Below are 22358 nucleotides of genomic sequence, written 5' to 3'. Positions count from 1 at the left end.
CTCATTTCGAAATAAAACGCCAAAGCGGAAGGACGTGCGATTTGGTGTCCGTGGTTCGGTCGGTTCCCGCATTAAACATGTTATTCTCGACTTGCGCGTAACGAGTGTTGTAAAACCAAACTGCATTCGGATGCAGTTCGGGTGCCGCTGTTGCACAGTGCGTGTTATCGCTAGCGTGTTCTGGTGCGTCGATCCGGCATTTGCGTATCTGTGAAAGTACCGTTGCGCGTGGAGCAACAATGGCGTGCATTGTGTGTTGCGAAACCGGCGAATAAAACGATAGTTCTCTGGAGATAGGTTTCCGGTGGAAATTAATAAAAAAAAACTGCACAGCACAGTACATATGTAGCCATTTTGAAGGGAAGTACTAATCGAAAGGCAGTGCGTTTGTATCGAATGGTCCTTCAGGAAGGATAGGAACACCGCAGTAAACACACAGCTTAGACAAAGTGTTACGAAAAATAGTTGCGAATCACCGAAGTGTTCCTCTAGTTCCTTGTCGGTTCCCGTGAGAAAGCTGTGTGCGTGCGTGCGGTTTGAGTGTCTGAAAAGTGCTTCAAAATGCAGTTGCAGTCCGTCCATCGCCACCGGTTCGGGGTTTGATTGCGAGAACAGTGCCAGTCCGTGTGCCGCGATTTCGCAGGCCAGCATCCGATGCAGTTTGATTGGCCCGAGGCGTCCAGGGAATTGTACTCCGTTGGGTGGTTTTCTTGCGTGGAAACGTAGTCGAACGTGCGGGAAAGAACGTAGGAAAGAAATTCAAGCAAAAAAAAAATAGTGATAAAAAAACGACGCAACACAATGCAATTGAAAGAAGCAATCGCGTCCCGCAGGATGGGAACGGTGTTGCTGATGGTGCTGGCCGTGCAGTTTGGCTTCGGTAGGTAGAGTTCCGTTCGCCCGTTTTCCTCCAACGGCACATGCAATCGGATCGGCGCTGGTCGATGATGTTGGAGTACTTAAATTAATTGAAGTTTCTTTTGTACCGCGGAACCTATGTTGCATCTGCATTAGTGAGGATTTTCTGCCCAGAGCAGTGAATAAATACGGCTCCCCTTAAGAGAGCTGTCTTTGAAAGCTAAGAAAAACCCCGGCTTCTCGACAAACATCCACCTCGTCGAAGGAGAACACATTTCGTAAAGTGCTTCTTCTTCGGCCATTGCCTCCAAGATCCTTCTAGGCATCGAACGGGTAGGGTCCATTTCCGTGGGGAGTCAAAAAGCCAGCACCACCCTTGCCTGCTCGAACACCCATCCCGTCATGGTGATAAGGAAGAAATTGCCCCCCCCCACCAGCTCCATTCGAACGCTCGTTCTCGCTAAAATCGGACACTTTTCCTTATCGCGTTCGTGTGATCTTTGGCGGTACCCCGCGGCTGGTCACGTCGCGTTTCCGGTCCTTTCACCGATACGGTGCCCCGAACGGACGGCGGTCAATGAAAGAGATTTGTTATCAAACGTCGCAAGAAAATGCTTTTGGAGCGGCTTTTTGATGTTTATTTATTCTTCCTCCCAACTCGAGTGCGCGCGCCTTTTAGGGAAAGGATTTTGCTGTTTTTTTTCTTTGCTTGTTTATTTGTTACCAATGTTTGGCACAACAGATGCATTTAAAACATCACGCACCTGCATGAATGTGTCACCTCGAAATGGGCTCCTTCCTGGAAGCGAATCAGCCCCGGGTGGACCTTTTTGGGCGGCTGTAAAATCTGAAGTGTCGTTTCGTTCGGATTCAAACGGACGGGGGAAGCCACCCAATTCTGACCGTCAGGATTTCGCGTATTTCACCCTACGTGACACCATTTTTCCCAAGGGAGACCGGCGTTTTGCCCGAGATTTGGTTCCCCCCCCCCAAAAAAAAAACGTCATCAACATATCAACCCCGTTTCGCCACAACCTCACGTGAATGGGTGGCATGCCTTTTGGGTGGCCTTTTATCCCCACCGTCGTGGCTTTTCCCTTGCCGGGATTCGGTGCCCTTTCGCAGGACCGAAGACGGTTCCAAAATTTGGCACTTGCGGTGGCCACGTGTGACAAATCGCACACCTGCACGCACCGTGGTTTTCTCGGCGCCACCACAAGAAAACTGGACCTTTTCTTTTGTGGACACCGGGTAAAACGAGCGATTCGTGTTGGTTTTTGTGGAGAATGAAGAAGAAGAAAAAGAGAAGGTCCCGATAAATGGCACAGGATTAAGCTTTCATCGACACGCGATCGAGGAAGCATGGCGAAAGGCGATAAACGGAGCCCGAACCCTCCCCGGTTTGTGTCCCAAAAATTCATCCAGTAGTTGGCTTCTCGTCCTACAGCGAAGAAGCACAAGGAACACGGCAAACAAGCACCCACCGAACAGCCATCCGATCTGGCTCGGGGTCCTCGAGGAGAAGCGCCAAAAGCCTCTGCCTCCCGTTGGCGTGTTTTGTCAACACAAATTTGCCGTTGAATGGGACGTCGCTGAAAAACTGCATTCATTTCCGGGCACTCGTTTTGTTGTGTGTTGTCGTTGCCGTGTGTTTTTATTTCATTCTGTTTATTGCACTTGGGAAAATAGGGAAAAACGTGTGCGACCGTTTGCGATTCCCATTTTCCCGGTTTTCTAAACGCCTGCCTGCAAATGGTTCGTTAATTTTTATGACAGTGCCGAGTGTTGCCAATGCGCAAGAGCGAACAATTCCTGTGTACCGGTTGTCGTATGCGAAAAACCCCTAACCTTTCAATTGCAACCCTCACTCTCACTCCTTCTCTCTCTTTCTCTCTGTCTCTCCATGGGGGGAGTGGTCGGTTTTTCCAATGATCCGGAGCTGAACCCTCCACTTCCGGTGAATCACGGTTTTGCGAATCAAACCGGTACGAGGATCAGAACCTCCCCGAATCGGGGTACAATAATGAAAAAAAAAAAGAACGAAAGAACCCAACCAGCGGGGGCGTGATGGCCAGCGAGCGGTGGCTCTAATTAAAAAGTTTGCTATTTCATGTGCAATAAATTGTAATTTGCCTTCGCCGGGCCGGGCCTTGTGTGGGATTATGGCTGCACCCGGGATCTGGCCTGAAAAAGTCCCGAACCGGCCGTGCATCATTATTATTATGATGATGGATTTCGCGCTAATGAGTAGCTTTCGGATTAATGCCCGGATCGGCGGACGGCTGTTTGACCGGAACCGACCACCGTCACAAATAAGGTACCGGAGGTCAACGAACGAAGGCGGGTTTTTTTTTAGATGGGTTACCGTTGTTGGAAACTTGCTCTGTTTCATGCTTGTTTTAAATATTTCTCAAACGAGCTCTCTGGATTAATCTTCTCAGCAGGGGGAAGTAAGATATTGTAGTCAAAAAAGAACCTTCCCGAAGACCTGCAAAGCTCATCTCGTCAAAGTGCGTAGAGTTCTGAAACGGAAAAGCAATAAAACAACCATTTCGCCCGAGTTCCCAGTAAACTGCCGATTGAATTCAAATGTTGCGAAAATATGACCGCCTTCCATCAGCGGGGCATCATTTTCCCCAAGAGCAGCTTCCTTTAACCGCTTTTGTGAGAGTTTGTGTGGGGGGATGTTTTTTTTCTTCATCAACCATACCTCATCACCATTTTACGCTCACACACGGGACGATAACAACATAATTTTCCCATCCGACGCGTATCAAAATTCATACCCAGTCGCGTGTATGTCCGCATCCGTGGAACCCTTTTCTCGAGTCTTGTTGGCGTCGCGAGCTCTCATAAGCGAACCAACCGAGCACCGATGTGACTTTCGGAAGTCGAAAATCGAATTCCATAAAATTCTACGACGCCAACGCGTTGATGGTGACGTTGCGTTGGTTATCTGGAATCTCACACCCAACAACAACAACAACAACAAAAAATCGGGGAACCACCCGGTGCCATTTCTCTAGCGTGCTTGTGAGCGTGCCGAAAAAAAAACAACTCCGGGACCCTTTGGCAAGGGCACATTGGACCGCCGCTGATAGGCAATCTGGGTTGCTCGTTCCTCATACACCTGCGGGAGGCCCTGATGGCGGTAGTTCCGCCTGGGAACACCGGAACCCCCCTGCTTTCGGTCGGTTGAGGTGACGTGCTGATAGAAAATCGTTTAACATTTTTATCGCTCCCGTTGACTCAGCACCGAAGGTTCCCGAAATATGTCCCAACCGTTTGCCGCCGTGGAGAAACTATGGCGACAAGTTCTCACGTACCTGGCGCCTGCTGGTGCGAAAGTTCGCTACTCTCGTTGGTCGCTGGTGACGAGATTTTAGAGATTTTTAGAAAGTTTTCCATCAGTGGGTTTGTGTGTTCTTTTTGCCACGTCCTGATTAGTTCTGCTCCATTCGGGGCTTATCACCGCGCCATCATCTCGAGCACCATTCTTCAAGCGGCATTCTTTTCTCTTTTTCTCGGTTCCAGGTTCGGTTCGGTGCGAGTTCCAGTTCACCGTGACGCCCCAAAGCCGGCAAGTGTTCGAGGGTGAACCGGTCACCTTCGAGTGTCGGGCATTGTTTGATGATGAGATCGATTTTTCCTGGACACGGAACGGTAAGTGTGTGCATGGCCAATGGCACCCAGAGCAGGACCCTAGCTACGGTTGCAAATAATTAACTCCAACCCACAGGAATGTCCGTTCCGGTGCAGAATCGGCAGGATTTTGGACCGCAGCGCGTGTACCAGAGCGCATCGAATCTCCACATCCGGGCCGCCAATGGGACGCTCGATCGGGGTGACTACGTGTGTCTGGCCACGGCGAGAGCTTCCGGTGCCCGTGTGGCGTCCCCAGCGGCCACCCTCGACGTTATCGGTGAGTGTTCCCACGTGTGCCCACGGTGGCGGCGCATGTTCCATTTCGGGAAGTTCTCGCATGTCGCACACGGAAGCGTTCCGCTGGCACTTCCGGGCATCCTCCGGAAAGGACCCCCCCCATGTGTGTCGGTGGAAAGGCCACGATCCTTGGGAACTGGCGGGTCGGAACGGTCACGTTTTCGGTCAAAATTATTACTCTATTAGTGGAGCATGGCGAGCCGCTGCGGGTGGGAAATAAAAGGGACAGAGCGAGCCAAAAGGGACACGGTCCGTGGTCCTTCGCACGACCTCGGGCCAGTGGGTGGGTGGGTGGGTTCGAAAAAACGGATACAATCGTTCGTGTCGGAAAATTTAACGCCAAAACGCCCATAATTTGACCTGACTCCACCGTCGGCTCGGGTGGCTTTTTGGGGGGATGGTGAAAAATATTAGATTTAATTAATCCCACCCTGGGGTCATCCGATACCCCCCTCCCCTGTTGGTGCGCATCCGCTGGAACCTGCGAGAGCTTCGGCATTTATTCACGGCGCGTGGTTGTGCCGGCGGACAGGTAATGGACTTCTCGCTGTTCGCTGCAGGACTCGCTATCCTGACCCATGGTAATGGGCGAACATGGAACTTCTCATGTAGGGACGAGGGGTGGTTTATCCAGCAGCGAGTGGCAGCTGCTTTCCTCTTTAATTCGGCATAATTTGCTAGTTTTATTTGCGCGAAAGTAGGTCACTTTAACGTACCTCTTGAAGCAGAGAGTTTAGCTTAAAAACGCACGCACGGAAGTACGGGAGTTTATTTGAATTTCCCTTATCGCGGCCCGCATCCGGACGGGAACGGTGTGTTTTTAAACTTTTCCGGCTCATTTTCGTTTTCCATTTCCATCAAAAATTCAAACGTCCGTTAGTTATTATCTCACCACTCGCGCCCGGAAAGGTGCTGGTGTGTGCAGGTTAGCGCATCCTAGCGCTGGCTCCGATTGGTTCCGTTTATGTCCGCTAATGAACGCGGGAAATTGCGTTTGCATGCCAACGACTCGAGGGGGTCCATAATTAACGAACTCCCCCCCCCCCTCCCCCACAGGCGAGCCGTTCCTTTCCGAACCTATCCACGCGATAAAACACGCATGAATTTTTCATCAACCGTGATTGCAGCTTGGCGGGGCACGCTTTAAATTCACGCTTTGTAAACAGTGATAATTGAAGAAACATGATGTGGCCGCATGTCCTGTCATTATTGAACCGATGTGTTCGTTTTTCCATCTGCCAACCCCCCAAAGCGCCAGGCGCTTACACTCACATATTGATTAGTTGCAGTTAGCCGCAAGGGCTCCCAATTTCATCATTGTTCATTGCATTGCATTGCTGCTTCATGCGCCGAAAGGAAACGGAATAACGATTCGAATAGAAAATAGGGGAGACAAAAAAAAACACGGTGATCTCGAAGTCTTCTCGTCTTTTTTACGATCGCCCCAGACTCGCGGGAAACAATCATCAACCCTCTCCGGCCCGTGCCAGATTGTCCGAATAATCTCTGGCCAGTGAATCGAGGCCCGTTTTCCGCGCCGTGCCCACTGCCGGATGCCTGTTTAAATGGTTGTAAAAACGGTGGAAAAGCACCAAACCATGCTGCGACTGCATCTCCGGTCCGTTTGGGGAGGGTGGAGTTCGTCCGTGCCGGGCGCCAGGAAAATGTAATCAAAGGAGAAAACATAACCTTTCCCATCCCACCGGTCGGCGGTGCCTTGCTGCACATGCTGCAGGATCATTTTCCGGTCCACCCAGACGTTTCACTCTCTGGTTCGGTGAGAAAAAGGAGAACGAAGGAAGAAAAAAATCGAGAAACCCACCTCGAGTACGTTGCAATCATTGTCTCCGTTCTGGACTGGGGCTCGAGGAAGGCGTCCCGATTGCAGGAGCGAAGATTTCCCGAACGCCGCTCCCACTTTTCCAGGCGTAACTTTTCCACAAACCAACCGGACAAAACAGACTCTCCTCGTCAGCGGCGAACACGACGGGGTGCGCTCCTTTGTTGCGTTGCGTTTTCCAACCAAACCGGGAGCTGGGAAACTCACATTTTCCTGGGCTTCATTCCGGGCAGGCAGGAGTAGCAGGGCCATAAAATTTTATGGCTCACCCAAGCGGGAGGGAAAGGGTGGTGGCCGGGAATGCCGTCGGCGCCCGCACACGTCGAAACGATGGCTGCAGCAGTGTGGTTGTGCACTGGGTTTGTGTGAGAGAGCGTACCGGTGCAGCTGTGGTAGTAGTGCATCCAGCCAAACCCCGTCAGTCAGTGACCGATTCGTCGATTGGCCGTCGCAAAGGATACTCGAACGGTAGGAGTGAATGAGGATTGAATGTCCACTGTACGTGTGTGTGTGTGTGTGTAGGTCGCTCGCCTCAGGTGTGTTTGGAGGTTGGAAGTATTTTTGTTTCAGTTCAGCCCACCGATTCCGGATTCTGTACCATTCCGGGCCATCGTTCTTTGTTCCGGAGTGCGGAAAATGAAATGCTTCTCGCGCACATCCAGGACGGACAACTTTTGACGTTTTGAAGCGGAAGCAGCACCGGAGGACCACCGGGTTTAAAGGGTTGTTGAATGAACGGTCGTAAAAAAAAAAACAGTGCGCTAGTTTGTACTGTGAGAACATTCTCAACCGAGAGTCAAATTGCATTACAAATATATGCTCTCTCGCTGTGCTGGCGTTCTATTTGCTTGACGGTTTCTTACTCCAATCCCCCCGGTCGGTACATGGTAAGGAAACGGGTCATAATGACCTGCACTATGGTGGCCATGTTTGGCTTAAATGGGGGGTCGGTTCCATTGCATCATCCCTTGTGCCGGGTATCATCTGTGCACGGTGCACAGCAAACATATTCATTTCAACATTAGCATTAACGACCAAACGACCCCGTGGGTGAGCTCTGGCTCGTGTGCCGGTTCCGATAAGCTCAAGTAGGCGCACACATACACAGTGCTGCTTGTATGATAAAAGGGACGGTGCCATTGGAAAATTCGCCCCAGTGACGATGATGATGCCCATAAAAGCCCGATACGATCGTGAGTTGAGTTTCTTCTATTCAACAGACAAAAAAAAAGCACAGTATAAAAAGGAAGAGCAACAAACTCTTCTTCCGCCCTCTCGAGGGGAATATCCTTTTTTCGTGTGTCTCTCTCTCTCTCTCATCCCTGGGGAACCAATCCACTGCTTCTTGCCTTGGAATTGTTGCAAAATTAACCAACTGCACGGACGGTTGCACTTTCGGCGTCGTTCTTTATTTTTTTTTTGTCTGAATTTTCCACACGGAGCTTAAAATTTTGCAACGTCCGCGATTCACCGCTTTGGGCAGGGGCAAAAATTTGCAACCCAGACCAGGCGTTCGCCATCTTATTACAGTTGGTTTTTTTTTTTTTTTGGTTGGATGCTGCTTCGGTTCGGTTTCCGGCAACGTTTAATCCATTTATCAAAAGGAAACCATAACTCAAAGGCAAGCGCACGAAGACAAAGCGCTCCTTTGGAGGGACGATGAAAAGCTCGTAAAATGCGCACTTTCCCCCAGCAGTGTGGGCGGCATGGAAAATGTGCTCAATATTTTCTCCATTTTCCTACGTCGTTTCCCACATTCCGCGAAAGCTTAACTGTGGTGCGGTTCGCGCGCGTACTTTGCCCGCAAAAAGCAGCTCGAAGCGGAAAATGTCATTCACGCCGCGAGATGAATAAATGACGAAGTGCAGATTCGATGGCACACGCCACATTTTGTTAAATCCCGGTACGTTCGCTTCCGCCGCGCCTAAAGCCACCGTCGATTGTACATGAAACGAAATTAATCCGCTCACATTACAGCGAATTAGGCAACCCGTCAGCACGTCCTTTTTGAACCTTCCTGCCACGACACAAACCAGCTCACCCTCTCGGGGAAAAACGGGCAAATAAACAAATATATGACCCCTCGGGTGTGGCTGGGCCGTGGTACCGTACCGAACTGAACTGAATCTTCCCCTCCAGATCACCAGCACCACAAGACCGGCGGTTGCTCATAATTTCATTACTTTGCCCAGATCCACTCAACTCCTGCTCCGAAAATACTCCAAAATTCTCCAGCAGCTCTGGTAGCTGGTGGCCACGGGCAGATGCAGTGCGGGTGGCGAGTGACGATGATGACGAACAAGTGGGCTCACACACATACGCACGTCAAGTGGTCTCGAGTCTGGAGTGGCGCGTTTGTAAGCGAGCTGTCGAGCTTCCGGAAGACTTCGGGAGGAAAAGATGCCGGCTTCCTACTCCACTCGACTGCCGGGATCGTTGGCAAACAAAATGGCAACAGAAGAACCAGTTCTGTGACTCAAGCCGCGCGCGTGTGTGTGTGTGTGTGGTTTGAATCCCTCTTTTATGCTGGCACGCTTCAGTTGCAAGGAGGAATCAATGAGGAGAGACCCCTTACGCGGAGGTGTACCGGAACAGAGCGAGCGACATTCGGCCAGGTCAGGTTCCTCGGCCAGACAGGGAAAACTCGACTTTCCGGACTGTTCCGGGAGGGAAGCATCCGCAGCAATAAAAACTGAAATCCCGTCGTAAAGTACGTAATTTACGATTACGCCAACTAACGCCCCGGGAACCGGCCGCCGCCGCCGCCGCCACCAAAAGGACTTAGTGCGCCCCCTTTTCGCCACAGCCAGCCCGCGTATCCTGGTTCGTCCGTTGTTTTGAGCCCGACACCGCCTTTCGATTCGATTCCCTTTACCGCGCGTCACCGGGTTACGTGGATAGCGCGTTTTCCCGAATTTCCCCCTTCGTGGTATCACGTCCGTGTGCGTGTGTGTATGTCGAACGGTGAAGCGATAATAATGGCGACACAATTTATGACACCGAGCGGGCGAATTGACGAGGTTTTGGGAAAGCGAACGTGCGCGCGTGTAAGCGCGAGCGGGAAAAAAGAAACACAAATTAAACGCACCCCAAAGGCCGGTCTGCGGAACTATTTCCCTTGGGCACACCCCAGGGCGTCCTTTAAGGGACCCTTTATTTTTTGGTTTGGGGTGGTGAAAGACAGGACAAAAAAAAAACACATGCCCAGGACACACACCGCAACTCATCGGGAAAGTGGAGTTGCAGCGGCGATCGACGAGACACATGGTCTTTATCGCGTGGCGTATTTTGGCATCCTTTCACGCGTGAACTCACCCGATGGAGCCGTTCGTTGGACCGTTTGTCGTTTGTGAAGGTGCGTTTTTACGAGCTTTGGTCCGGTGCGTTTGATGGAGGCGATTTCGTCCTTGCAGCACAAATGTCACCGATTCCGGGGTTGGGAAAAGGACACGTAAACTCCCCCTCCTTGGGCGGGTGTGTGTTTATGTTCGACGGAAAACACTGCTCTGTCTCTCCCTCTCTTTCTCTCTCTCTCCGCCATGTCCAGGACCATTCTGTGTGTTTACGTTGGAAACCGACGGTTTCCTTTCTGCTAGGCTTCCACCTTCCATTATTACACTCGAAATCTGGAGCCCTTTTTGGTTGGTTGGTTGGTTGGTTGGGTGGAAGCAAACGAATGTACGATTCTAAGACGAGCTTAAATTTCCCCACGGCACACACGGGGGGGGTTTCCATGGTTGGATGGTTCCAGTTTGTTTTCGCTTTCATTTTCATTTCTTTTCCACCCGCACCAGGCACAAAATTAAGCACTCCACCCAGCAGCACGAGAACGCCTTCTGCGGGATTGATTCCGCGATCAAAAGCGATCAAACGCTTCCGCGCGGGTTCCGGACGTGTGTTTACTTGACTTCAGGCCAAGGGCTTTAAACAGGGGTTTTCATAAAGTCGCCATCATCGAGGTGCGGTTGAGTTGTCGGAAGAAATAATAAACAAATCTCACAACCGGGGGCTACCCTTTTTTTGTGAAAAGGCCCTTGAAGTGCACGTTTCCAACCAGCTGCAGTCTCATATCGACCGGCTTTGAACGTCGCCTCGAATGCATTCCGGGGGCTAGATTGGGCCCACTCTAGCCTTTTCCCTCTTATGTGCGTGATTTTTCGATAGCGCTTTTCCTTTCTTATACGCCAGACGCATTCCCATTTTCTTAAATGTAGTGTAAATAAAACGCCGTGATAAACGCGCGTTCGAAAACAGAGTAAGCGGGTATTTTTCGGGATCGGTTTCTTTTCTTTGCTGCTGCTTCTGCTACGCCAGCCGTTGTTTACCGATGGCGGATGATGGTGGAGTAAATAAATTCTAAAACCCACCCGTCTGCATCCTAACCTCAAACGCGTCTCGATTGAACTTTGAACGACCGCTGGATTGATGGCGAAAGAGGAGCCTCACCGTGCGTGTGTGTACGTGTGCGTGTATGTGGGCTGGAATCAGAAGCGCGTCCACTGTGAGGTCTTGGCCTCAGGGTCGCCGGCGATGCTCAAATTTCGTTCCGAAAGCAAACATCGAAAAGAAAAACACACCACCCTCGGGAAAAGAGAAAGAGAGAGAGAGAGCGAGAGCGAGAGCGAGAAAGTCAGAACCAGTGGGCAAATAAGGGAACGGATCGGGCTTGACCCCATGGGAACGAGTTCTGGACCGGCTTGGGAAGGCCGGCAACCCACAAGAGAAGCCTTTCCCGGCGTCTGTGGCCAAGCAAAAGACGAAAGAAGGCAAAAGCGCACACGTGTGTGTGTGTGTGCTCCCACGAGCCTTACCCGGAAGGTGCTACCGGGAGTGACCCCAGGAAGCGGCGGCTCCTCGGTCGCTTCCATATTGGGTTTTTTGCCGCCGTCCACGTTTGAAGTTTGCCGCCCCCGCCGAAGTAGCCGAAGAATGGTAATAAAACGTGAGACGTGAGCGTGAAAGAACCCGGAGGAGCCCGCTGGCAGCAGGCCAAAAGAATGTAATATAGGCAACGACGCCTAACCTAACGGCTCCGGGGCAGCCAAAAAGTCGCTGGTTTCGTTGACGTCGAGCTCCTCATGCTGGAAGACCTCGATGGCCGGCTAATCAGTGTTTAATTGTGTCCGCGCCCGTTGCTTAATCGAACGGGTGCCAATTAATTTTGTGGGTCGTCGTTTTCGTCGTCATCCGGGAATTAAGCACTTATTGGCTACGGGATGATATACGGGTAATGTATTAATCCTGCCGAGTGTGGACGACTCATCGCAGTAGCCATTGAGTCAGAGCTATCTTCGCCCTGAGAGGTCTTTTTGTTTTCGTAGTTTAGGTGTCCCGATTCCTCAGAAGAGGCATCAGGACGTAACAAAAATTTAGTTTAGACTCATTAGAGTACCCCTCTCCACGGAAATCTTTAGTAAAAGGCGAAAGATTTATTCGACAATTGAAGAGAGGTCAGAGTGAAGAAAAGAGAGTCCCGGTGCTACGTACCATACTCGAACTCGACACGTTCCGGTAGCGATGCATAGCACCGTTTTCGCGATTCAACCACGAACGGGCAAACGCGCCTGTTTGAACGAACGAGACACCATCAACAGGCGTTCTCGCTCGCAAGGATCCTAGCGCGAACGTACACCCTGACGTCAGTAGAGCGGAACGAGAGCGAGGAGTTTTCTTTCCCGCAGACAGCCCGAAAAAAAGGACGAGGGATAGGCTCGTGGACTCCGGAGGGGAGTGAACGAGAGACGGGTACGAAAAGGATGTGCGGGCTGGTTCCGTGCCGCTCCGGTTCCCGGTGACATGGTTTTGACAGTCATTGCCATCGTGATTTGTTTGAGCTACTTTTTTTTTTGATTCGGGAGCCGGTCGGCAAATTATTATCCTCACGTTGATAAATTGGGAACATGCGGCTATCAACAGGCTGCTCCTTGTGTGGGATTGAGCGAGAAGAAAAAATAAGGACGAAAGGGAGCTCAAACGATGACAAGGGTGCAATGAGTTGTTGATGTTTACATTGTTTACCTTTCGCTGACGTGCCGTCGTTTGGCAATGGTTTTGACGTTCCGTCACGCGATAATCGTTCCGTAATTAATGGTAATTTTAAAAGCTCGTATAGCATAGGAAATTAAATAAAAAACCTTTAGCCTTTGCACGGAAACATACGAGAGCGTGAGAAACGTACAGTTTTACAGCCAGTTTCGTTATTTCGTGGAATACTATTACATCCGGGGAGTATGAAAAAATAGAAGATGGTTTCGTCTGCAACCAACCGACCAACCAGCCTGTCGTTTCGCACACTCCTGCGAACGGAAACAAACCAAGCGTGGAAAACAACGAGAGCAGCGAAATTCCGGCTTCTCTACTTCGCCGTCGTTCTTTCTGCACTTCAATTGGAGTTCGCGAGCAAACGATGGCTTTTCCCGGGCTCTGTACGGAAGCGCAGTGTCCGCTATCGACATTCCCTTGCATAATAATTGCCAGCGTGGTGATCCAGGGCGAGTGCAGTTCTCCGTATGTGGCATCCCGTCGTGACGTTGCCCCCGTTTGCAAGAGCCGTGTGAGCGAGCAGATGGTAAATTTTCCAGCGTTTGCATAAAACTATCCTGCCCCGATCTCCGTCTTTGAGGTTTCGTCCTGCTGATGGGGCTTGCGAGTGGGCAAAGTGAAGAGGACGAAAAAGAAGAAGAGAAAAACCGACCGCGAAAGAGCCGATCCTTCAGGAGCAGCTTCGCCGTCGAGAAGATACCCGACTGGCCGGAACAATGCCGCGGGACATTGAATGGTATTTTCATTTTGTTCCTCCTTGCTCCTTACCAGCCCGCGGGAGGATTTTAATTTATTTTATTTCATTTCTCTATCTCGCTTTTTTTGTGTTTTACTGCTCAACTCAAAGTGCGCTTCTTCTGGTGCGCTCCAAGGGTGGGTGGTGGAGTTTTCCTTCACCCCACGGTAATAACCGTTGAATGATGAACGGCGCGTTTCATTCGTTTGGTGGGGCGTTGTGTTCCTTTTTTGGTTTTTCTCTGTCCCAACGCCCTTGTGTCACTATGAATTGCGTTTGAAGACTCTCCATTTAACTTGAATTGTTTTCCATTAAGCGGTGCTATTACCGGGTCGGTGAAATTTGTGTATCGGCTGGAGGAAAGCAAAACAGTGAAAGAGAATTTTCTCAAGTACAAGCTAGTGCAAAAAAATGATAAGATAATGAAGTCGGTAGAGCCATTCGAGGAAGTTCATTTGTTTATGGCAGTGCACCTGAAATCACTTGTATGAAATCACTTGAATGACTGGTACGTTCTCACCACCAGACAACTTCTCGTGCGCCAGAAAAACACACCGCGACTGGTAAGGACAATTCAATCAGACCGGATTAGTTCCACCGAGCGAAAAAACGCACCGTCTTTCCACGATTAGGAGATGTATTTTCTTTCTCAAACCACCCCTGCTCTAGCTGTACGTATTAGTCATCGAGGCAACGTCCCCGCGGTCGCGTAATGTGATACGTCAAGTTGCGCAAAATCCCGGGCCGAGGGTGGCCAATCCTTTGCCAGGTCTTTACACTGCGTTAATCGAACCGAATCAAGGCACACCGCCCAGCCGGCTCGTAGCACTCAATACCCACTCCCAGGAAACGGGTGAAGAAAAACAGCTTTAACCCCTTTTTGACATGCTAAAACACAACCACGCTGGCCCACGCGGCGGTACCATGGCGGATTACATGGCGGCGGCGTTCTCTCGGGGGTGGAATTTAATGAAACATAACCGAACAGCTAGGGGGAGAAATAGAGGCGAATTGATTAACCTCCGCCCGAGAAGGGCCATGGCTTTACGAGCGAGGGTTTTCTCCCCCAAACCGGAGGAAAATGTACGCGCCTAGCCCACGCATTTGCATTTCGGTAGCGCATTCAACGATATTCAATATCCTTGCGAGAATGGAAGCGAGTTGGGCTTATCAGTCTGTTGGGATTTTAAATGGACAAAAAAAAGAAACCCACGATTGTGTGTACGTTATCCTTGCTCGGCTTTCATCATACGGGGGATCGCAAAACTGCAGCAGTCCACCCGAACCACGAGTGAGCTATCATTCCCATCTTTCCGGAACGGTTGGCCCGTGTGGTTATGCGTGTGTGTGTGTTACCCTGTATCCTGGCCTCAGGAAACCTACCTAAACCCTCATTGCGTTGGGAATTTCCTTCCCGTTCTGAACCGATGAGGGAAGGATTTCCATTCACGAGGGGAGCGATCTAACAACAGTAGGCTCTGGCTGGCGAGCGGTGTGAGTTGTGTGTGTGTTTTCCCTGTCAAAACGAACGTCAAAACCGATGGCATGGTGCGTGTTGTTCCGTTTCCTAGCGAAGGGGCGCAACGCGTTGCGTTAAATGGTCAGTTGTTAGCGTCGTGTCCGATTATGGAAGTAGGCTGTCAAAACTCATTTACGAAAATCGGCACTAATGAACGTTTCGAACGATAGGAACACCCTGATGCCCGTAACGTGTGCGGTTTGGTTTGTTTTATCGTAAAAATGGAATAGAAACTTAATTAAACCAGAACTGAAAGCATGAGGGGCGTTGTTTCGTTTTAAGTTCATAAAAAAATCAGCTATTTATTAGCTACACAAATCAAATGAACATAAAAAGCTATCGAATGCTCCCAAACTTCTAATGTTTCATAAACTCAGTAGCTTCACTAGCAGCTTCGATTATGCAAAAAAATACTTCCCACATAGTGTCCTTTCAATTCGTTTAGGTACAAGAAACCTATAGCAAACCAGCGCTGTATAATGCGTTGTATATGATTTTCACACCTGAAAAAAACCTTATAGCAATAAACTACCGCTCGATATGAGCTTGCTAACGGGCATCTGTTGTCGCATCAGGCCAATTCATCTACACCCGATCAGCGCTACTCTCGATTGGCTAGCCACAGGACCTCACGTCCGCCCGGCGTCCGCTTTTGAAATATAATCCCCGAGGCGATTTGTCCGAGACGACGTCGACCGTCACCGGTCCGTGGTACAAATGCTCACAAATTTGAATTCCCCAGCTCACATCTTCTTCGGTGTCTCGTCACACTCGAGACAGACCCCGTTCTCAGCATCTTCCCGGCGTGTCCTCACTCGCCTTCGACGATGCGAAAAGTTTCGCAAAAGCCATAAAACCCTCCAACACCGAGGAGGGCTGCCTTTTTCTCGTCCCCCCCTTTCGGAAGCAACATGCCGTTCGGGGGAAGCTTTATGAAGTTTTTCGTATGGGAATCATGTTTCAAGTAGTGCACAAGCGAGAGCAAAAGGGTGTGGGTGGGTTGTGGGTTGAGTTAAAACAAAAAAAAGTATGATGATGGATTCAAACAAGCGGCTACATGTGTAGCATATTCTTTTCTCTCAGGCTTCTGTGGGTCGGGAGCTTTTGCGAGAAGTCCAACAGCCACCGAACTCTGACGTACGATCGAGAGTAGCGGAGGCTAATAAGTATGCACCGGTCGTTTTCTTTCCGTGCCGCCGGGCAAAAGGATGAAATACGATCAACAGCTTCTGCCGGACCCGGCGCGCTTCTCTCCCGAAAGCGACCGAGCGAGCTTTTTATTACGTGTGCTGCTGAGACAGAAGCTACCCCTTCGACTCAGGATTTCCTCCCATTCAGTGGTTCGCACAATAAAATGGCCGGCCATCGTGCCGAATGTACCGCTTCCGTTACCGGGAACGACGAGAAAGTGCAAATGGACTCTCCGGCGCAACCTGAAGGGCTTCGTCCTTCGCTAGCGGGGCAGTTTCGAGAGGGCCCTGGAGTCCTCGATTGACTCGCTTCAAGGATCCTTCGTGCCGTACCGTCCACCGGAACCATGCCCTCTTCGGGCCCCCATGGGAGGCAAATATTTGCCATTCCATTTGTAGCGAGAATAGCACGTGGAGAAAGGGGCACGTGGCCAGGTGTGCCAGGATGCAAGCCGAAGGACTGCCACAGGGACAGCGGCTTGTCTCCAACGTCTGCCACGGGGATAATTATGCAATCTTGCGCTCGTGCGCTCGTGGTGGAGCAAATTCTGCTGGTGCGAAATGAAACCGGGATCATCACCCAAGTGCGGGGACGAGATACAAAAAGGACTCTCGAGAACCACGGGAAGCGTCCTGTTCGCGGTCGTGCGATAGTACGGCTCGAGAAATCTTATTAGGCTGTCATTTATAAATCATGCCGTCAACGATGGGGACGTTTCGAAGTGGAAAATTCATCCTGAAGCGCGTTGGAAATGGAACAGCTATACTTTTTTTTGCACTCTCTCAATCTCATCGCATTGTAGCATAATGTTATCGTCTGCGAGAACTCTTCCGCTCAATGAAAATAGGCCGTTTTTTTTGCTTTAAAATTATACATATCACCGTAAAGAATTCCATTTCCGTGTGGCATGTCTCACGTCTCGCGCCCGGTGGATGTAATTTGCGGTTTCGGGTGTGCTAACGATACCATTAATTATTTCATACTGCCATTTGTTTCGTGCAAATTTAATATTGATGGGTCACTTTTTCATGAACCGCGCAATCGGCACTTCCAACGTTTGCACTCGGTCAAATTAATTCAATTGCCCTGTTAATGAGTGATGTTAAATGAAGGCGGCACAAAAAAGCCATCCTCCGGTAAAACCGATGAAAAATGCAACTTCTCGCGCAGACAGACAAAAAAATCACGCTCCGTCCCATTGACGCACATCGTCAATCAAGTGACGGGTTCGCGAATGCGTCCTGACAGCGTTGCAAGGAAACAGTGCTCGCCGTGTTGAACATGTTAAAAATAAAGCAACGCGAAGCCGAACCTCTCCGTGTGGCAATGGAATAAAAAGGGGGAGGAAAAACAAAATAGCCAGATAAAAATAAAATGACGCAAAAACGATAACAAAATCCGATGAGCAAAAAACGGCCACACGAAACGAAAAAGAAGTGGGAAACGGATGAAATGTGCACATCAAAAGTGCTCGCCGGGATGCCGCTGTAAGAGAAAGAAAGCAAAGCTCATAAAAAGAGCGCACAAAACAAAAAGTGCAGTCGCAATAAAAAGCTGGAGAATTAATTAAATTTTCGGAAATGAAATAATTTCCTCCAGTGGTGAATGGAAAACACAAAAAAAAATAAATAAACGACACGGCAGGGAACGCCAATTTTACGAGCGAAAAAGAAACCCACAGCCGAAGCAGAAGACAATGGAGAAGAAAACCACCCCCAAGTGGCGGCAAAGGGTGGCGCGAGTCGTTACCATTCATTGCGCGTGGTGCGGAGACCCTTTTTTGTCGGCGAATGCAACCGCCGGCAGCGTGTGCAGTTGCAGTTTGCAATTGCAGTGCTTTGCCGCCGCTCTGCACCGTAATGGGATGTTTTGTATTATTTTATTTCACTGCGTTGTATATTTAGTTTCTAGTTTCTCGCGTTGCGGGAGCCCTGGGGGAGCACACGGATGCTGCACATAAGTGCAACCGGCAGTGCTGGCATCCCTCGCTGCAATCCCAGCTCTCATCGCACCCCATTTCCATATGCACGCGAGCATCATCATCATCCATCGTTCGGGTTGGCACTCGCGAAACGGCATGTTCCGGACACGACTACGGTTGCTCAAAAGCCGCCCATAGAATGGTGCGATGCCCTTTTTTTGCATCGTTGCATTCGACAAATGCATCCACGGGCTGGTGCCGGTGCCGGATGAAGAATGCATGCCCCTGGGTAGCAGGAGCGAGCAGTTTTAAATTAAATGAAGGTGAAAAGTGTGTTGCATTTCAGTGCAACAAACGCATACGGATTGAAAGAGAGAAAGAGAGAGAGAGAGCGCTCAGCATAATGGTATATTTCATCCTGAGGCGTATCGGTGAGAAGCACGATCAGGCAGGAGGTCGGTGGTTCGGGTGCTCAGCCTTCGTTAGCGTTTCCTTGTGGGAGGAAACTGCGAATGGGAAGCATTTCCCAACTCAGCCCCAGTGCCGGATGGGGCAGGTTTTTTTTTCCAGCCTTTCCGGGTCTCCGGAGGCCTCGGGCGTACCATTTTGTGCCGCCTAATGAGCTTTCATCTTTATCCTTTCCCGATCGTCACGCTGCATTCAGCGACATTGTTGCCCGTGCGTAATTTTATTCTATTAAATTTGCCGCACTTATTCGATTAATGCTGCACCGTGGAGGAGTCACATTTCAGGGCATGGAGGTTGAGATCGGTACAATGCTGTTTTTTCTTCTTTTTAAATTCATTTTGTAAACTTTCTGTGAAGCGATGTGTTGGAAAACGCGATAAGCTTTGTTTGAGCATACTAATTCAATGAGCTACCGGTTAAAGTTCTCAATATTTTTTGTTTTTTTAATTATTGTTGCTGAAATTATTATTGTAGAATTTTATTTTAGGGAAGTTTGTAGCAGCACAAATATTGATTCAAATTTGCATGTGCAAAATTTAATTAAACGATTAACCTAAAGCATTAGCGCTAGAATCGATGGAAAAGTTGTTATTTCACATCCTTGCTACCCCCAAAGATTATATCTACATACTTTATTGGCATAGCTCGCTTATACCTCCGAAAGGACCTTCGCAGCCATACAATAACTGTAAAACAAAAGGACTGTTTTTGTTCCTCATTGCTGGCAAGGATCGGGAAAAGAATTGATTCCCCACCCGCATCTCGAATGCTCTCCCCCCCCCCCCCTGTGTTGGTCTATTGTCCTTGCACTGAGGATACCATTCAGCACGAATGCCAAGGATCCGGTGCCAATAGTGCGAATGAAACCGGGCAAATGCACAACCGGAGGCCAGATTGCGCACGTTGCTCTCCTGATCGTCCAGGCAAAACCGCTGGCTTCTTGATGCTTAACCCAAGACAAAGACAATCATCATGCTCTATCTATTGTGCCAATACGATGGTTCCCGTGCTCGTGTTGCCCAGCCCCAGCCCAAGCCAGATGCATAGTTTTCCTCTCGTTTCCGCGATGCAATTCCATGCTCTCTTTTTTTTTTTAGCCGAGTACCTTTCGGTCGCATCCGTTCGTCTGGGACGGTTTTATTTCGCCAATGGCAGCAGCTTGCGGGATGCAGTTTTCCATTTCTTAAGAGCACGCCCGACCGGCACCCGGAAATGATGCAAATTCCGCAGTTATTAAGAATTTCGCCCCACCCGTTGCAACTCCGCCTCGTGGGACTTCCACCCCTGCCCTGATGGCCAACAATAAACGGGTGGATTATAAAGAATTAGGATTATACCATATTTTTTTTCCTGCTCGCGTTTCTTGCACGCGAATCCTTTCACACACCGAGGCTAATTTTTAATGCCAGCCTGGGCTTTTGTTATGCCCTCCGCCAGGCAATAACAATGGGTGGAAAGATGGTGGCACACTCGTCGTGGGTCATATGGGAAAATTGGCCAGCTCGGGTTTCGCTACGGCAAGGAGCCAGGTAAATATTGAAATTAGCAAATCCCCAGCGCGGCCATTCGAGTGGCACGACGAATGCACCAAAGAAATATTCCGCGCTCAAAAAAAAAAAAATAATAATCACACACTCACATAATATGAACGATTAAGCATAAGCTTTGGGGGAGAACAAAAATATCATGTACTTGCTGCTGCGAGTCGTTGGTTGGTTCATCATCAATCCGAAAGCATGCATGCATGACGGAATTAACTGGAATGGGTTTGAAAGAACGGCCGAACGGTGGGGCAGCATATGCATGGCGATAGAAAATCTCACGAATAAGACATTCGATTCACGTGCGCACATAAAGCCGACGTCAACGGCGCGCTCGAATGCTTTCTTTCCGTCTCGGAGGACGACGCGGCATCCAGGCGGCATCCGTGTGTGCGATCGTGCAATAGATTTCGTGTTCTGTTCCGCGAATTTATACGCGCACGTTTATATGTACATATCTGTAACATTTGCCGAAGCAAGCCAACCGCCACGGTCGGGATAGTCCGCAAGCGGAATGAATTAATGGCGAGGGCGAGTTTATGTTTTATTCATGACGATTATTAGAGCATGTTATTAGGCTGCTCATAGCGACATAAAGCCGCGTGGTAGCTTCCGCGGCTAAGGGATGTGCTTAACAATGATGCGGGCTGGCGGGTCGTGAATGCGTCTAGACGCGATAGTTTCAATTTATTTCAAGTACCATTCACTCACGAAGAATATGTTTTTTTTTGTGTGTGTTTCGTTCACAGGTAAGTGAAGCTGAGCAAATTCACCCCCGATGTATACCAGTGCGATGCTGAATGGATCAGCTTCGTAAGTTAGAAAGCAACTCGTGTTGATTAAACTCCCCGCTGGTGTACGTTGTTGGCACTCGATTTATTAATAGATTATGATGCAACGTAGCTTTATGAATGAAAGGCAACATTTTGAAAGCATTCACCACACACGTGTATGGGAAAGTAAGGTGAAGACAAAGCAAGGATACATTCGCTTTTCCATTCAGCAAATGAAAATGCATTTGAAAAGTGTAAAAGTGCCCGAAAGGACCTTTGAATCGTGACGATCCTTGCAAACGGTGGCTTTACAGCTTCCTCCAAAACATCCCGCAACCACCAGCCCAACTGCAAAAATGCTCGCAATCCACAGAGAATGAACACCGCACAGGTCCTTGAAACAGACAATTAAAATGTTATGCTCAGAAAACGTGAACCTCTCCAAAAGGGCCGTTTGTTTTTTGTCTACCGGGACAAATTAATCCTTTCTCCGCCAGGCGTATTGCCTGCGCTAATTGAGCAACGAGCCATAAATAAGCTTCATCTCCAGCGGGTTTTGTGAAGAGCTGACGCGCGCCACACGTGTGCGCGTGTTTTTCCGTACCACTTTTGTGTGTGTTTTTCCGCGAAAATGTTTTGCAAAAGTTGTGGCGACGGAAAAAGCCTGTCTGTTTGCGTTTTTCGCGCGTCCTCCCACAGCCGGCTCGGTTGGGGGTGGATGAGCGTGAGATAAAGTTGTGTAGGTGAGCTGGAGCCCCATTTTCCTCCCCCCGAAAGAGTCATTAGCCGGACGCAGATTCAATCCCCCTAGCCCTACCCCACATGCGCGGTGGCCGCGGTCTCAAGTGAGGGAATTATATGGTGGAATCGGAGTAAAAATTGCGCCGAAAGGGCTAAGAGGATCTCCTCGCGTGTCGGGGGCAGATCCGAGCCCAAACTCGGCAGGTCGATTCTCGCACACAAACGGGGAAAGGCGGTTATTATCTACGAATAAATTAAAGCCACCACTCTGCGCGCGGTACAAGAACCAACCCCACAAAAACCCTTCACGATTTCCAGAGGGCTTGAAACAAACAAAAAAAAAGCCCAACCACGGGCCGTTCGTTTTGCGTTCGTTCGCTCATTCGTGCGGAACGCATCGCGGCTCGGTCCCGGTGCAGATTAGAACCGTGCTCATGCCTTTTTTTTTTCTTCCTTCTTCTCCATTTGCCTTCCTGCCATGGTCGACTTGCTTCTTGACCCTTTTAGGCTTCGCGATCGCCGCTCGCGATAGAGGGCCGGCTTTCCGGGGCGTCGAATAATTTGATCCGTTCTGTGGAGCAGCTTCGTTCGAGACGTGCGCCCTTTTCCATCCCGGTCCGGCTGCTGGTGGGCGCATTCCACCGCCCATCCTCCCGTTCTGGCATTCCAGAGGGCGCTCCGACGAGGGCCGGGTTGTTCGTCGTACGGGAGCGCGGAATTTTACTGGCTCCAGCATATCGACGAAACCTGTTGGTGGCGTGTGAGCGTTTGTGCTAGGAAGAAATT

General features: G+C 49.8%; 1 protein-coding gene and 1 non-coding gene across 2 annotated transcripts in view; one reads left to right on the top strand and one right to left on the bottom strand.

Annotated features, from left to right (window-relative positions):
• The first annotated feature begins 141 nt into the window (after window positions 1-141).
• The window catches only part of LOC128730633 (tyrosine-protein kinase-like otk), a 46117-nt gene continuing 23900 nt past the window's right edge, over window positions 142-22358 (top strand). The window contains exons 1-3 of the mRNA XM_053823709.1: window positions 142-880; window positions 4393-4521; window positions 4598-4780. Coding sequence (XP_053679684.1) covers window positions 802-880; window positions 4393-4521; window positions 4598-4780 — 391 coding nt within the window. The 5' untranslated portion in view covers window positions 142-801. The remainder of the gene's footprint in view (window positions 881-4392; window positions 4522-4597; window positions 4781-22358) is intronic.
• LOC128722239 (U5 spliceosomal RNA) lies at window positions 11975-12100 on the bottom strand. Its single transcript, XR_008410795.1, has one exon. It is a non-coding gene; the product is annotated as a U5 spliceosomal RNA (small nuclear RNA).

The sequence above is a fragment of the Anopheles nili genome, chromosome 2 (assembly GCF_943737925.1).
Source record: "Anopheles nili chromosome 2, idAnoNiliSN_F5_01, whole genome shotgun sequence".
Lineage (NCBI taxonomy): Eukaryota > Metazoa > Arthropoda > Insecta > Diptera > Culicidae > Anopheles > Anopheles nili.
Note: the sequence above shows the minus strand (reverse complement) of the source record. Positions and strands in the feature narration are given on the sequence as shown.